This window comes from Colletes latitarsis, chromosome 13 (assembly GCF_051014445.1).
Source record: "Colletes latitarsis isolate SP2378_abdomen chromosome 13, iyColLati1, whole genome shotgun sequence".
Taxonomy (NCBI): Eukaryota; Metazoa; Arthropoda; class Insecta; order Hymenoptera; family Colletidae; genus Colletes; species Colletes latitarsis.
The window spans coordinates 14137216-14154292 of NC_135146.1; the positions used below are offsets into that span (position 1 = coordinate 14137216).

Here is a 17077-nt window from a genome sequence, read left to right on the forward strand (position 1 = left end):
ACAGTAGGTAGTGGGGGATGTGGATTGAAGAAAGGAAGGGGTGGTGTTCGAGATTTATCACAAAATTGAGTTGTATGTATTCTTACGCTGATGAATATTTAAAGACTATAATCGTTTCAACGTTGATTATAATATTGTTAGGTGTCAAATTAGGTGAATCATATAGTGTTATTATTTTGATGCATTTAAAAACGTTTGGCAATATCAAGATATAGAATCGATCGAAACACTTTTGTACTTGAGGAACTATTTTTAGACAGAGGGGCGGTCGTTGGCGGCCATGATGGGTGTCAGCGGCAAGTAGTGACGGCATTCACTTTGCGTCAGTTGGTTTTGTGCGCTGATGGTTGAGCTGAGGTTTTCTGGTTGAGAAGCGCACCATAGGTCAAAACACTTGTACATAGAAACGGTAGATAGCCGCAATATTATTTCGACTAAATAACAGCGGCTAGAAAACCTCAGAAAGTTTTGGAAAACATCAGAAAAATGACGCAGTTACTACCCATAAGGTTTCAAGAACATCTCCAGGTAAGTGACCTGTTTTCATGCCCGGTTCCTCAATTATTTCGACACGTCGTCAATGATATTCGTTTTTATGTTGTATTGTCTACTTTATGTTACATTTGTAATGTCTTATTATTCAGTTTTTTGGTTACTATTTATTACACTGATGATAGGACGGAAGTTCCGTTAAACCTTTTCAAATTGACATTACTTTGACAGGTATAATACGATTGTACGTTTTTCGAGATACAAAAATGTTAACAATTTAAGAGTACATTCGGGATAGAATATGTAGAGGTTAACCGAACATAGCGATATCGTTCTATATCGGAAAGTTGGCGAGAAAAATAAATTGATTTTTTTTTATCAATGAGGGCCATGTCTACTCGGCATATACGCCCCTTATTTCCGTCTTTATATGTCATGAATTTTCTAATTAAAAGGTTCATCTTTTCGTATTTAACTTAAGTATAGCGTGGACTAAACATATAATTTGATTTAGTATTTCGTTAATTATTTTTTTTACAGATGAGTTACAATTTTTATTAAAACACATTTTAATGTTTGCATTTATATATAATTATACACTAATTGTTCTTAGTTCTAGATGATATATTTTCGATTTTTACTATTCACTTTACATTATAAATACCTTAACATATGGTTTTCACAAAATTTTCAGAATGAATAAATACAAAGTATTCTTTCATTACATTGATTTATAGATGTTTAGATAATTATTAAGCTATATTTTATCTTGTTACTTTTTAAATGGTTATAATTAAATAAGTAATGAATATAATCAATATAACAGTATTATCTCTGTGTCTCTTGATTTGAAAATAGTTTAAAAGGATTAATGAATAATAATAGTATTAATAAAGAATGTATAGGAGATATTATTTGTAAAGAGAAATATTTAAAAGTAATATTAATTTACTTTATAAGTTTGTATTTTATTATTTGTTATAGCTTACAGCTGTTGGAATTAATGCTAACAATGTTAGTTTCAATACACTTACTATGGAATCTGATAAATTCATTTGTGTCAGAGAGAAAGTTGGTGATACCGCACAGGTAGTTATTATTGATATGAATGATTCTGCTAATCCTATTAGAAGACCCATTTCTGCAGATTCTGCAATTATGAATCCTGCGAGTAAAGTCATTGCTTTGAAAGGTAATGAATAATGTTTTTTTTTTTTTTTAATATGAATAAAAATTAGTATTACTAATGTTTAATAAAAGTATAATAATTTGTACTTTTAATTTTGTGATATTTAAATAATATTTGGTTATAAAAAGAACAGATTCTGTGTTTTAATGAAAAACATAATGATATATATTTTACATTTGTTATAATAGCGTTGAAAACACTTCAGATATTTAACATAGAGATGAAATCAAAAATGAAAGCTCATACAATGACAGAAGATGTAGTCTTTTGGAAGTGGATATCTTTAAATACTTTGGCATTAGTAACAGAGACTGCAGTATATCATTGGTCCATGGAAGGAGAATCAACTCCAAATAAAATGTTTGATAGACATTCTTCATTAAATGGCTGCCAAATAATTAACTATAGAACTGATCCAAAGCAAACCTGGCTTTTGTTAATTGGCATTTCTGCTCAGCATAATAGAGTGGTTGGTGCTATGCAACTTTATTCTGTTGAAAGAAAGTGTTCTCAGCCAATTGAAGGACATGCAGCTTCTTTTGCCCAATTTAAAATGGAAGGAAATGCAGAACCAAGTAATTTGTTCTGTTTTGCTGTTAGAACAGTACAAGGTGCAAAACTTCACATTATCGAAGTGGGTCAACCTCCTGCTGGTAATCACCCCTTTCCAAAGAAGGCAGTAGACGTGTTTTTCCCACCAGAAGCTGGAAATGATTTTCCTGTTGCAATGCAAGTCAGCTCAAAATATGATGTTATATATTTAATAACAAAATATGGTTATATACATATGTATGATATTGAATCTGCAACATGTATATTTATGAATCGCATATCTGGGGAAACAATTTTTGTTACTGCTCCACACGAAGCGTCTGGTGGTATAATAGGAGTAAATCGAAAGGGTCAAGTATTATCTGTATCTGTTGATGAAGAAAATATAATTCCATACATAAATGGAGTACTACAAAATTCTGAACTTGCATTGCGAATGGCTGTAAGGAATAATTTGTCAGGAGCTGAGGATTTATTTGTGAAGAAATTTAACATGCTTTTCCAAAATGGGCAGTATGCTGAAGCAGCAAAAGTTGCAGCAAATGCTCCAAAAGGAATACTACGAACTCCAACAACTATTCAACGATTTCAACAAGTATGTTTATAGTTTGAAATGAATTTCTGAGTATAATGTATCAAGATAAAAATAATTATTTGTATATTAGGTACCGGCAACACAAGGACAAACATCTCCGCTATTGCAATATTTTGGAATACTTCTGGATCAAGGGCAATTAAATAAATATGAATCTTTAGAATTATGTCGTCCAGTACTTGTACAAGGACGTAAACAACTTCTTGAAAAATGGTTGAAAGAAGATAAGCTAGAGTGTAGTGAAGAATTGGGTGACTTGGTGAAACAAGCTGATCCAACTTTAGCTCTTAGTGTTTACTTAAGAGCTAATGTTCCCAATAAAGTTATACAATGTTTTGCAGAAACTGGTCAGTTCCAAAAAATTGTATTATATGCAAAAAAAGTTTCATACACTCCGGATTATATATTTTTATTAAGAAATGTCATGAGAATAAATCCTGATCAGGGTGTAGCATTTGCCCAAATGTTGGTTCAGGATGATGAACCTTTAGCTGATATCAACCAAGTAAGTGTTGTAATATTGTTTACGAATACTTCAAATTATAGTATTTTTTTTCTAAAATGAATGCGTATTTCTTTATTTTTATAGATTGTGGACATATTTATGGAGCAAAATATGGTACAGCAATGTACATCATTTTTGTTGGATGCTTTAAAAAATAATTGGCCAAGCGAAGGAGCTTTACAAACGCGTCTTTTAGAAATGAATTTGATGTCTGCTCCACAAGTTGCAGATGCAATCTTAGGGAATCAAATGTTTACTCATTACGACAGAGCTCATATTGCGCAATTATGTGAAAAAGCTGGATTGTTACAGCGTGCTTTGGAACATTACACTGATTTATACGACATTAAAAGAGCTGTTGTACATACACATTTACTATCACCAGATTGGCTTGTTGGATTTTTTGGAACATTATCTGTTGAAGATTCTTTAGAGTGTTTGAAAGCAATGTTAACTGCTAATATAAGACAAAATTTACAAATTTGTATTCAAATTGCAACAAAGTATCACGAACAGTTGACCACTAAAGCATTAATAGGTATTTATTATGTTAATTATATATATATATTACATATTATTTTAATCTTACACATTGTGTCAGTTTATATAGCTAATTCTATTATTACTTTTAGATTTATTTGAAAGCTTTAAATCATATGAAGGATTATTTTACTTCTTGGGATCTATTGTTAACTTCAGCCAAGATCAGGAGGTGCACTTTAAATATATCCAAGCAGCTTGTAAAACTGGACAAATTAAAGAAGTTGAACGAATTTGTAGAGAGAGTAATTGCTATAATCCAGAACGTGTCAAAAACTTTCTCAAGGAAGCAAAATTGTCTGATCAGTTACCTTTGATAATTGTGTGTGATCGATTTGATTTTGTACATGACCTTGTACTTTATCTTTACCGAAATAATTTACAAAAGTACATTGAAATTTATGTTCAAAAAGTAAGTTTCAATATTAATATACTTTAAATTTAGAGTGAAATTAATCATTTTTACGCAAGTGATAATTTTTGTCTAATATTAATATTGTTCATTTGTAGGTAAATCCATCACGTTTGCCAGTCGTGGTGGGTGGTCTATTGGATGTTGATTGTTCAGAGGATATAATAAAAAATCTAATTTTAGTTGTGCGTGGGCAATTTTCGACCGATGAACTTGTTGAAGAAGTTGAAAAAAGAAATCGTTTAAAACTCTTACTTCCATGGCTAGAGTCTCGTGTTCATGAAAGTTGTGTTGAGCCTGCAACACATAATGCACTAGCAAAAATATACATTGATAGCAACAATAACCCTGAAAGATTTCTTAAGTAAGTTCGTAAGAATAATTTTTTTTTAAGTTTAGAAAAAAGGTTCAAGACATTAGATACTCGCTTATTATTAATTAATTTTTGTTTTTGTAGAGAAAATCAGTTTTATGACAGTAGAGTAGTAGGAAAGTATTGTGAAAAACGTGATCCACATTTAGCATGTATTGCATATGAGCGCGGTCAATGTGATCGGGAGTTAATAAGCGTATGCAATGAAAATAGTCTTTTCAAAAGTGAAGCAAGATACTTGGTACGACGCAGAGATCCTGATTTGTGGGCGGAAGTTCTTCTCGAAAGCAATCCGTACAAAAGGCAATTAATAGATCAGGTTAGTTTACATTAAATGCAATAATTAAAGTAATTACTTCGCAAAGGTATTCAACAATATGACATTCTTATTGATAGGTTGTGCAAACAGCTTTGTCAGAAACTCAGGATCCTGAAGATATATCAGTTACTGTCAAGGCCTTTATGACTGCTGACTTACCAAACGAGCTAATTGAACTACTTGAGAAAATTGTACTCGATAGTAGTGTTTTTAGCGATCATCGTAATTTACAAAATCTTTTAATTCTAACAGCAATAAAGGCTGATCGTACGCGTGTAATGGAATATATAAATCGATTGGATAACTATGATGCTCCGGATATTGCTAATATAGCTATTAACAATGAATTGTACGAAGAAGCTTTTGCTATCTTTAAAAAATTCGATGTCAACACATCAGCCATTCAAGTTTTAATTGAGCAAGTTAACAACTTAGACAGAGCTTATGAATTTGCTGAAAGGTAAGGTATAATTTGTAATAACCATAGTTTTATTACAAATTTTTTTTTTTATCAATTCGTTTCTTGTAGGTGTAATGAACCGCCAGTATGGTCTCAATTAGCTAGAGCACAGTTGCAACAAGGGTTAGTTAAAGAAGCCATTGACAGTTTCATTAAAGCAGATGATCCATCAGCATATGTAGATGTAGTAGAGACTGCTCATCGAACTTCTCACTGGGAGGACTTAGTGCGTTACTTGCAAATGGCTCGCAAGAAAGCTCGTGAATCTTTCATAGAAAGCGAATTAATATATGCATACGCGAGAACTAACAGACTTGCAGATCTTGAAGAATTTATTTCCGGCCCTAATCATGCTGATATACAAAAGGTTAATACACACGTGTTTTAAAAAAGTTATATAAAAGTTATATACTTATGAACATTAATTTATATTGTGTAATTGGTTTAGATTGGCGATAGATGTTTCGATGACAAGATGTACGATGCTGCTAAACTTTTGTACAACAACGTATCAAATTTTGCACGATTAGCTATTACGCTCGTTCACTTGAAAGAATTCCAAGGTGCCGTTGATAGTGCTCGTAAAGCCAATTCAACTCGTACATGGAAAGAAGTTTGTTTCGCTTGCGTCGATAGCGGAGAGTTTAGATTAGCACAAATGTGTGGATTACACATAGTTGTACATGCTGATGAACTTGAAGATTTAATTAATTATTATCAAGATCGAGGACATTTTGAAGAACTTATTAATCTCTTAGAAGCAGCGTTAGGACTTGAAAGAGCACATATGGGAATGTTTACTGAATTAGCTATACTTTATAGCAAATATAAACCTCAACGAATGCGAGAACATCTTGAACTCTTCTGGTCCCGCGTTAATATACCAAAGGTATACTATTAAAGATGTATTATTTAGAAATATTTAACTAAAAAGTACACTTTATATTTATTAATTAAACAGGTACTTCGTGCAGCAGAACAGGCACATTTATGGGCAGAACTTGTATTTTTGTATGATAAATATGAAGAATATGATAATGCAGTACTTGCAATGATGCAACATCCCACTGAAGCCTGGCGAGAAGGTCATTTTAAAGATGTGATTACTAAAGTGGCAAATGTCGAACTTTATTACAAAGCTATACAGTTTTATGTTGAATATAAACCTCTACTTTTGAATGATATATTACTCGTACTTGCTCCACGTATGGATCATACAAGAGGGGTTGCATATTTCAAACGGACAGGGCATTTACAACTTGTAAAACCATATTTAAGATCAGTTCAAGCTTTAAACAACAAAGCAATTAACGAAGCATTAAACGGTCTACTTATTGACGAAGAAGATTATCAAGGTCTTAGAACGTCGATCGATGCGTTTGATAATTTTGATAATATTGCACTAGCACAACAATTGGAGAAGCACGAATTGATTGAATTCAGAAGAATTGCTGCATACTTGTATAAAGGAAATAATAGATGGAAACAATCAGTGGAACTTTGTAAGAAAGATCGACTATTTAGGTAAATTATATCAACATATTTGAAGTTTTTTTAACTACTAGTAAATTTTATTTTTTTTAATTATTATTTATTTTTCTTGATTATTATATTTGCATTTCAAATAGAGATGCTATGGAATACGCAGCAGAATCTCGAAATACCGAAGTTGCCCAAGAATTATTAGAATGGTTCTTGGAAAGAGGGTCGAAAGATTGTTTTGCAGCATGCCTGTTTCACTGTTATGATTTGCTTCATCCAGATGTTATTCTAGAACTTGCATGGAGACATCGTATCTTACACTTTGCCATGCCATACCTTATACAAGTCGCACGAGAATATATTACTAAGGTATGACTATTTACAACTTCAAATACCTTTAACTAATGATGTTGCACAAATCACAGCAGCGGTTTCATGTATTTTTCAATAGGTTGATAAACTGGAGGAAGCTGAAAGTCAACGTCTTGAAGAAACTGATCATCAAGAACACAAGCCTATGATTATGCGTAAGTATTTATTCAATATTGTATAAAATTTTGCATTATATATGTATATATATATTTTACAATTATATACGTTGTATATTTGTAGCGGAACCTCAATTAATGCTAACGGCAGGACCAGGTATGATGGCATCTGGTTATACACCACAAGGTGTATATGGTGCACCTCCACAGAATGTTTATGCGCCTACTGCTGCAGCATACCAGGGTTATGGTATGTGAAATTCAATGTGCAACGCATTAAATAACAGAGATCAACAAAATCTACTTTTCTATAATATGTAGGTAGAACAAGATTATTTCAATAGCCCATAATTATTATTAAATGCTGACACAATATCGTTAAAGAGAAAAGCATTGCTGCAAAACAATTGTAATATAATAAAGATAATAAATTCAGAGTAAATTACAAAATATTTAAGCGCGAATATCTAGTTTATGGGTAACGTTTATAAAACGATTAATTTACTGTTACAATAATCAAAGAGTACCATATTATTTACTAAAATAAAACCATATTAAAAAATACATAATTTGCAAGTATGCATCATGCATGAATCTTTAAACAAACATGCAATAGTTAATTTTAGTAATCCATATTGTATTGAAACTTTCTCAAATTAAATTCGATTATTTCATGTTACTTTGCAAAGTAATCATTACATAGTTTTACATATATATCGATGTATTATGTACGTACGTGCCTTTGTTTAAGTATTGAACAGAATTTTAGTTTAAGGTAACGTAAAATTAATGGTCTTAAAAAATACTTGTAAGTTTCACTTTAATAAATATGTCACGAAATTATAAAGTGCTTCCTCTTTGGTAAAAAGATAAAAAGAAAAGAAAAAAAAATTTGGCTAATTATGTGTAAATGACCATTAAGAAAACAGAAATCCAAAATTGACGATTGTATCCATTTATGGAAAATGGTAAAAAAATATTCTAGTATATCATTTTTAGTAGGAATATGAATCTATTTAGATTCATTAAAAAGTTGTTGTCAGAGTTAACTGTATGAGCCTCAAAATACTTAGCAAAATAAAGAAAAAAAGCGGCATATATCAGTACATCAGTATAACAATAAAAAAAAACGAAGCTAAGTCTAAATTCTCTATAATGTATCTAGAAACTTAATATAGTGAGATATAAAATGCGTTTATCTGTCTATCAGTGTATACTTTAGTGTCTGTGTCGTTGCTGTGGCTTGCATAAATAAAAATTTAGTATCTGGCCTGGCAGCCAAAATATGAAATATAGAATAGCAACGTTGTTATATACTCTGCTAAAAAAAAACCGATAATGAAGATAATTCTCTGATATACTCTTACTAAACGAAGCAAATATTTAATCCATTAGAAAAGAACGAACTTTTTAACAATTCCGTCATATTGATGTATGGATATATGTACTAAGACTTGTTTATGTTGGTTTACAATATTACTACCTTACCTTTCTTTGTATACGTTAAATTAAAGCATGTAACGTCTGTAAAAATATTTGAAGGTGTTAAGACATATAAATTAATTGTACTTTCGTTTATTATCGTGTTTAGTCTTTAGAAGTGTAATTTGAAGTTTTTTTTTTACTTATTATATTTGATTTATATAATGTATGTATAGTATCATCCTATCTGGATGTATTATTCGTTATATCATTGTATTAATGTATAATGAAATTATAATACAAATATTAATGTATGTTGAGAGGTCATATTCCAATGCATATGTAGAAACTGACAGAATCGTATTATTAACGTTTCTGCTCGTTACACATTGTCTGTATAAAATGCTCTAGTAACAGATCAGGATCAGTGTATAAGATATATCGGAAAAATTACATTTTTCCTAACACATCTTACATTCAATGTTCCTAAAAGAGCAATCTTATTGCATAATACATTTTAAGTGACATTTTCATTTGTCACAAGTCTTAAAATAATTGAGGTATTCACTTATAAATTGTTCTCATGATTCATAAGTATAAAACGAAAGTTGGAAGTTGAAGAACTATAATATAACAATGTAACAGAACATTTTCAAATATATTTGAACAATGTTTGTTACAATAATTGTCTATTATGACAAAATGACTTTCGTTTGATATGTAATGAGTGCAGTAATTTTAGCTGCATGTATTAAATAAAGGTGTTAAAATTAGATGATGCGAACGAGAATCTGTAACATTCCTAATAATCACTTCATCTTCATTGAAATTATGTAATGAATAAAATTGTAGATTAAAAAGTGTATTTAATGCCGTTTTGAAAACAAATAGTAATGTAATTGTATCATTGTTTGGATATTACGAATTATAATAAAATATTAATAAATTTGGAACATACTAAGATTGATGTTAACTATACAAACATACATATATCAAATCAAAACCACATTTCTGTTATGTTGAAAGACAGTATAAATCAGTTACCATTGCTAAATTTATTGAAATAAACAGTAATATGATTTGGATACATACCTCCTTTATGTTAATTTTATATTCTTACATATTGAAATTAAACTCACTTTCTAAAGTCTCTTCATAATATTATTTCTGTATACCATAATAGAGTATTATTTATCAATTTTAGTAAGTCTTTTTAAGTAAAACATTTACAATCAAACATACTAAATATTACATTACTATAAATTAAAATGCATTGGATATAATTATATTTTTCTATAAAATGTATGTTTATTAGGTTACAAATATTAAATGGTGAGTTTACTTCTTAATAATTTTATAAATTGTAATTAATGATTTCACATAAATTACATAGTATTTGTACACAATTTTGTGTTTTTATGTTTACACATGCACACATTGCACAGAATACATTGATTCATATATTACAATTCATATATACGGCCACTCTTCAATTTTTTTATGGTACGGTCTGCAGGTTTAATGGAAATATCTTTTCCAAATAATTCCAGTTTTATTTGGTTTAAATAAATATTCATAATAATAACATCCTTAGGTATAGCTGAAAATCAATGCATATTACAATATGTAATATTTGAATAACATTTAATTTTAGGAAAATGTGAAATAATTTACATACTTCGAATAATATTATCTTTTCCACAAATTCTGAAAGTATTTTTACTATCTTGAATAACTATTCCATGTAACCCAATTAAACTAGGACATTTTGATCCTACAACTGATATTTCAGCACCATGAAAATCTGCTTTAATTAATTGTTGATTAATGGTTTCCCAATTAGAATCAGTAGGATCTTTTGGTACATTATTAAAAAACTTGTAACCTAACATTTGTTCCATATAGTTTAGCCACAATTGATTTAATGGTAATAAATCGTTATATTTCATGCTATCCTTATAACCAATTTTACGCAAACCAAGTTGCATTCGTTTTCTACTTGTTAATAATTTCCCTTTACATCTTTTCTTTTTATTCCATTTATTTTTATGTTTACTGAGTATAAATGACTACAAAATAATTATACATTAATGCATATTTAAAATACTTTATTTTATATAAACAAAATCTGGGCAATAGTATTTATTTGAATACAATAGTAATATATTATATTTTAAGTTATACAAATACTAAAGTGACCAATAATTAGAAAATAACTAGAAAATAATGGTCTTACATGAAAAGATAAATTGAATTTGTAAAATAATGCATTCAAATACATTCAGTTTAAAACTAATATGATAAAATGATTTGAACAAGTTTATACATAAAATTAAAACATTTATTAATGTACAAATTGTTGAAAATGCTAATCATATTGCTGCATACATAACTGTGCACCACAAATTATACAATTATGTATGCTGTGCATTATAATTGTGTTCTTAATTTTTTAAAAGTTAAAACAATTTATAAAATATGTTTTATAACAAGATTTTTTATATAAATTTTTTGTTTGTATCATTCTTTGTTAGATGTATATTTCATTGTACCTTTCTTAATTCATCAGCAATTGAATTACTGTCATTAGGTGGCAATGTATTTTGTAAAAAGTTTATGATATATTGTTCACTGTTTTTGCATGTACTAATTTGCTTTGTTATATTTTTAGGCAATGTTAAACATACATTCTCTGTAAGTAATAACGAATACTAATTATTAATGGAGAAACAATAGCATAGAATGATTGCAATGTTAACGTATTATTTCACAAATACATACGATTCGATTCTGCCATCACAATTATTAATAAATTTTTAAAATTAAATACTTAGATGGATTTTGTCACCATGAATTATCAATTGTAAAACAAATACAAATGCAACTACAGCGTATGTGTAAACTACAAACTAAAAGATGTCAAAACTCTATGAGTTCACATACGTGTGACCAGATTTGGCATAATTGAGTGTATCGATGGCGACATGTTACGTGAGCTCGGCTCTTCGTTCAACTTCGGGAAATCGAAAAAGAAGGCGAAGTGTGAACCTTTCTTTCTTGATATGATGAAATACACGTTTTAAAACCTCCTGACCATGTTTTAACTATTGAAAAAAAAACAAATTTTTGTTATTGTTAGATTTTGCTCATGTTTATGTTCAAAGGAACCAGAACTGGTTCGGAGAAGTTCGGGTCTGAGAAGTATATTTCAATGAAACTGCAGCCTCGGAGCCAATCAACAGCCAGTTAGGCTCCGATTGGTCGACATTCGTCTTAATACGTGCATAAAAACGGAGTCCCCTGGGGCACCCGCGGGAAACATCCCTCAACCGCCAAGCAAGACGGAAGGAGAAGAGAGACGAAGAATTTCATTGAAGATTTAGAGAAAGGCTCCCATTCACGTTCTTTATCGATTTCCCGAAGTTGCATGAAGTGTTGACCTGGCATAACATGTGGCTCGTGTGGTAGGATATGTCGGCTTTTCCCACTACTCCGTTAAACGCTAAGGAAGTTCGTCGTTTCTAGTGTCGTCGTCGATGCACTTAATTATGCCAAATCTGGCCAAACTGTTCCCACACGCGAATAAAGTGTCCCCAATGCACCGAGGGCTTCGTCTCGTATCGATGATTCTGACTCATTGAATTATTTATACCCGCGGTGATTATAAAACGACAGGAATTAAAATGTTCTTGCCAAAGTATAATGTTACAAAATGGGTATTTTTTCAAATATTAAAAATGCCCATTTCACTCTACATTTCTAAGCTGTAAGAAACGTAAGGATCAAGTTAGCACTTGACGAATAAAATCTTTTTGCAGTAATTGATAGAACTTTGCCAAACAATGACTATCCTATCGAGTTTTTAAAATATATTTGTATAATAATTTAATTGGAAAATTCCATAAAATCATTCTAGGCATACATTAAGAGTCGAGAGAATTCAGTATTTCCGCGAGACATTCCAATTATTCTTATTACATACTACGCTTTTAGGGCTTTGTTTCACTCCCTTTAAATTAAATTACCGCCAATATAAAAAATACGTGTTGCTTAGTTTTTTGTAGTTCTACAATATATGTGAAACAGAAATAAAATCTAAGGAGGATACTTATTTAGTGTTCCTTGTTAACGGAATTAAATACATACATTTTCATTACTAGTTGAGAGTGAAAAAATCGATTTACAAATTTCTTAGATTTGTTATCTCTTGTCAGTATTCTCTTGTCAGTATTTAGTCACTTCAGTAGTGAAATAGACTTAAAGGATGTGTGAATATGAGTAATTCTCTGATTCAATGAAAATCAATGAAAGGCAAGTGCTATAAAAATTATAAATTTTGTTCATACCGGTCTGTAATTATTTTATGCGACATCTAATTGTATTCACCTGTTGCCAAGGGCAATGGGTCGAGAAAAGATTTTTTCGAATAATATATCGGATTAAATTTGATTGCACAGAAAAGGTACATGTAACGAAATGTTTGAAACATCGTTTTAATCGAACAAATTGGAAGAATGATATATACTTACTAGGAATCTTAATATAATATTTGTATCAAAATTTACGAAGTAATTGATCACTCTCTGAAACTGAAAATTAGATTAATAAGTTATAATTTGAAATTGTCCGTGATATCAATATCAATATCTACTATTGTCTAATATGTTATGTAAGTTTTCAATTTACATATCTAAAAGTACAAGCTGACAAGGTTATGTTAATTTCAATGTTTGTTATTTTCATTAAGTTACAATATACTTTCTTATATAAGGAGAATTTATTACTAATTATTATTATATTTATTTCTAATCTCTTGTACACTAAATAAAAAATAAACATTAATTTACATTTATTTAAAAAGTTTTATTTTATTAGCTGTACTTATAAGACAGTTTTATTGATGTTTGTAGAATTTTATTACATTGATTAATGTTAAAAACATAGTGAAGTGTACTTATAATGTTTGTAATTGCTAATTTATTTAATTTTATAATTTGCAGGAATAATGCTGAACAGTATAACAAAACACATTTTACACTGTTGTGTATTATTTACGGTTATAATTGTTCTTGAATTAATTACTGGTGGACTTAGTTGGAGCATTGATAGGAAAGAACAATTAGACCCATGGGTTCAATATGGATTTGTTGGTGCATTTACTTTATACTTCTTACGGACACTTACATTTCTTTCTTTTCCTCAAGTTTTATTTAACTTCATTGGATTGATAATTTACAATGCATTCCCAGATAAAATTGTATTAAAAGGTTCACCATTGCTTGCACCATTCATTTGTATTAGAATAGTGACACGTGGAAACTACCCAAATTTAATTAAAACAAACGTGAAGAAAAATTTAGACAAGTGTATAGAAACAGGTTTAGAGAATTTTCAAATTGAAGTAGTAAGTGACATACCAGTTGGATTGCCTCTTCATCGTAGAGTTAGAGAAGTTGTTGTACCACCAAATTATCGTACAAGCAGTGGTGCTTTGTTCAAAGCACGTGCTTTGCAGTATTGCTTGGAAAGTTCAATAAATGAATTAGCAGATCATGATTGGATTGTGCACCTTGATGAAGAAACTTTATTGACTGAAAATTCTGTTCGTGGAATACTGAATTTTGTATTGGATGGAAAACATCAATTTGGACAAGGGCTAATAACATATGCAAATGAAGATGTTGTTAATTGGATTACCACTTTAGCAGACAGTTTTAGAGTAGCAGATGATATGGGAAAATTAAGATTACAATTCACTATGTTTCATAAGCCATTCTTTAGTATGAAAGGTTCTTATTTTGTCACTCAGGTAATCTTTTATTGCATAACTTACACTGATATTTGAATTATAGTGAAAACTTACCAAATATCTTTATCATAGATGGGTGCAGAAAGACAAGTTTCTTTCAACAATGGATTGGATGGATCTGTAGCAGAGGATTGTTTCTTTGCAATGAAGGCATTTGCTCAAGGATACACGTTTGATTTTATAGAAGGTGAAATGTGGGAAAAATCACCATTTACATTATGGGATTTTGTACAACAAAGAAAAAGATGGTTACAAGGTATATTACTTGTCGTACATTCCAAAGCAATTCCATTGAGTAAAAAGTTACTTCTAGGCATATCCTGTTATGCATGGGTAACATTGCCTCTTTCTACTTCAAATGTTATATTAGCTGGACTTTATCCTATTGTCTGTCCACCATTTATGGATTTTCTGTGCACTTTCATTGGTGCAGTGAATATTTATATGTATGTTTTTGGAGTATTTAAATCATTTTCTTTATATCGATTTGGTATTCCTCGATTCATACTATGCATATGTGGGGCAGTATCAACAATTCCTTTCAATGTGATCATTGAGAATGTTGCTGTCATATGGGGTTTATTTGGTAAGAAACATAAATTTTATGTTGTTAATAAAGAATACAACCCACGATAATAGAGTTATAAAATTTTTGTGTATATGGCAATAATATGCTTATATGAGTGCTCATGCATCATTAGTACCTGTAAGATTAAAATAAGTAGAGGTATCTTTATGTCACAAAGAGTTTAGTTATAATATGAATTATATGATATGTGCATGTAGACTGCCTAATAATCATTAGTACATTTAGAAGCCAGTATATGTATACAGAATGGGGCATTTAAAACAGTTCATTTGAGTAACTTGTTTGCTTTTCACAATAGAAAAAAAGTGTCAAAAGAAGTTGCTTAGTTTTAATAGGCTCATGATAGCTTTGACACTTTTTTCTATTGGGAAAATTAAGTGAATTATTCAGTTAACCAATTTTAAATGCCCCACCATGCATATACATATAGAGCTATTCATATAAACAAATCATTCATAAATCAGTTGTTAAATTATTTATTTAAAAGAGTTCAAAGTGTTAAAAACATTCTTTAAAGTGTTATGAGTTTTTTACTGTACCATAATTTATATAAAATTTAATAGATAGATAGATAGATAGATTCATAGATATTTTATTGTTTTCCAAAATTGGATTACAAAGAGATCGCTCCTCATATAATCTTCCTCCAACTTAAATTAATATATACCATTTGTATATAACAAATTTTTAACCTAAACATTATTTAACAACTACAAACGTAAAACTTAACTTATACTTAACTTAAACAAGGAATACACATATTCTTACATCTACTATTACATACTCCCTTATCTTTGGTCCACATATCACATACTTATATCTTTATTTTTGGAAGAACATCTAATCTACCAGACTCACTCCCTCAAATATATTTTTATTTTTTCTCTTTTCTCCTCTCTAAATTTTTCAGCCATTTCTTACCCTCTTCCCATGCTAAACTTCATAATTTTGAATTTTATTCCGTATAACACCAATTTTTTATCCTTTAAATACCTCTCTAGCCTCTAACATCTGTTGCATTTCTCCCTCTTCCTCAGCTACTTTGTTCATTAGCTTCTTTGCTAAAATTCCTGCATATTTATGCTTACTTAAATTTTTGGACACAATGTTTATAATTGACTATGTAAAGAATAAGGAAAGTACTTTATGCCAAATAATAATTAAATTTCTATCTCTTATAGTTTTTAAAATATCGGATATAAAGCACATTATTTGCAATATATAAATACTTTACAAATAATGGATTAATATTTACATATGTCAATGTTAATCAAGAACTGAATTTAAACTTTTTACATTAAAAAAACTAGTATAAAAAACAAATTTATAAGTTATATTGAAAGAAAAAAGAAAAAAACATCATACATTATGAATGTAAAATCAAGTATTACACTACAAATGCATCGTTTAAAAAAAAATTATTGTGTGTGGATGGATGTATAAATTATATATAAATGTATTTGAATGTACATAGTATCTTAGACTATGTCATATTAATATATTAACCCTCCGGCAGGCGCGCCAGTGTACAGAGTACATCGGATGTGATCGGACCGATTTCGGACCTTTTTCTATTCTTCATTTGAAAGTTTTCCTACCTATTTATCCCAAAAGTTAAAATTTCATAATATCAACGCCGCGTATACGGAGTATAAGGTACACCTGCTCGTGTTACGAAAAGAGGTGCGCCTACCAGAGGGTTAATATACCACCATATATTAAGGTTCATTCTATTTAAACTGAACAATTTAATAATTATTCAAAATTAATGTATATTTTATTTGATTAAAACAATGATAAACATTTTTGTGTTCATTATCTACGTTAAGATTGTAATTATCTAGATAGGA

The 17077-nt window shown here is 29.8% G+C and overlaps 3 protein-coding genes across 10 annotated transcripts; 2 read left to right on the top strand and 1 right to left on the bottom strand.

Annotated features, from left to right (window-relative positions):
• Positions 1 to 13: 13 nt before the first annotated feature.
• On the top strand, positions 14 to 9599 carry Chc (clathrin heavy chain). Its single transcript, XM_076780455.1, has 16 exons — positions 14 to 153; positions 257 to 528; positions 1477 to 1684; positions 1870 to 2828; positions 2899 to 3333; positions 3418 to 3871; positions 3966 to 4285; positions 4384 to 4649; positions 4743 to 4977; positions 5055 to 5437; positions 5507 to 5804; positions 5886 to 6326; positions 6399 to 6961; positions 7066 to 7288; positions 7371 to 7446; positions 7532 to 9599. Exons 2-16 carry the CDS (start codon positions 487 to 489, stop codon positions 7663 to 7665), a joined length of 5037 nt encoding a protein of 1678 aa, XP_076636570.1. The 5' UTR covers positions 14 to 153; positions 257 to 486; the 3' UTR covers positions 7666 to 9599.
• A 487-nt stretch (positions 9600 to 10086) lies between these two features.
• On the bottom strand, positions 10087 to 12294 carry Pop4 (ribonuclease P/MRP subunit POP4). Of its 2 annotated transcripts, XM_076780490.1 has the most exons (5): positions 11773 to 12294; positions 11382 to 11521; positions 10715 to 10898; positions 10508 to 10633; positions 10087 to 10429 (listed from the first exon to the last, which is right to left on the bottom strand). In XM_076780490.1, exons 1-5 carry the CDS (start codon positions 11813 to 11815, stop codon positions 10293 to 10295), a joined length of 630 nt encoding a protein of 209 aa, XP_076636605.1. In that variant the 5' UTR covers positions 11816 to 12294; the 3' UTR covers positions 10087 to 10292. The 2 variants fall into 2 exon arrangements, with proteins under 2 accessions (XP_076636605.1, XP_076636604.1); XM_076780489.1 differs by having other exon boundaries at positions 10090 to 10429; positions 10508 to 10898; positions 11773 to 12288.
• Positions 12155 to 17030, top strand: Egh (beta-1,4-mannosyltransferase egh). Of its 7 annotated transcripts, XM_076780475.1 has the most exons (4): positions 12565 to 13140; positions 13830 to 14638; positions 14711 to 14894; positions 14952 to 17030. In XM_076780475.1, the coding sequence occupies exons 1-4, from the start codon at positions 13134 to 13136 to the stop codon at positions 15272 to 15274; spliced, it is 1323 nt and encodes a 440-aa protein (XP_076636590.1). In that variant the 5' UTR covers positions 12565 to 13133; the 3' UTR covers positions 15275 to 17030. The 7 variants fall into 7 exon arrangements, with proteins under 7 accessions (XP_076636588.1, XP_076636585.1, XP_076636590.1 ...); XM_076780473.1 differs by lacking the exon at positions 12565 to 13140 and adding an exon at positions 12155 to 12293 and having other exon boundaries at positions 14711 to 17030; XM_076780470.1 differs by lacking the exon at positions 12565 to 13140 and adding an exon at positions 12311 to 12545 and having other exon boundaries at positions 14711 to 17030.
• The last annotated feature ends 47 nt before the right edge of the window (positions 17031 to 17077 follow it).

Coding starts and splice junctions, on each gene's coding strand:
- Pop4 (XM_076780489.1), bottom strand. CDS start 11,815: ATGTCGCCATCGATACACTCAATTATGCCAAATCTGGTCACAC. Junction 10,899..11,381: donor TTGCTGATGAATTAAGAAAG/GTACAATGAAAT, acceptor ATTATTTTGTAG/TCATTTATACTCAGTAAACA. Junction 10,430..10,507: donor AAAAGATAATATTATTCGAA/GTATGTAAATTA, acceptor ATTGATTTTCAG/CTATACCTAAGGATGTTATT.
- Chc (XM_076780455.1), top strand. CDS start 487: ATGACGCAGTTACTACCCATAAGGTTTCAAGAACATCTCCAG. Junction 2,829..2,898: donor CTATTCAACGATTTCAACAA/GTATGTTTATAG, acceptor TTTGTATATTAG/GTACCGGCAACACAAGGACA. Junction 3,334..3,417: donor CTTTAGCTGATATCAACCAA/GTAAGTGTTGTA, acceptor TTATTTTTATAG/ATTGTGGACATATTTATGGA.
- Egh (XM_076780469.1), top strand. Junction 14,639..14,710: donor GTTCTTATTTTGTCACTCAG/GTAATCTTTTAT, acceptor TCTTTATCATAG/ATGGGTGCAGAAAGACAAGT.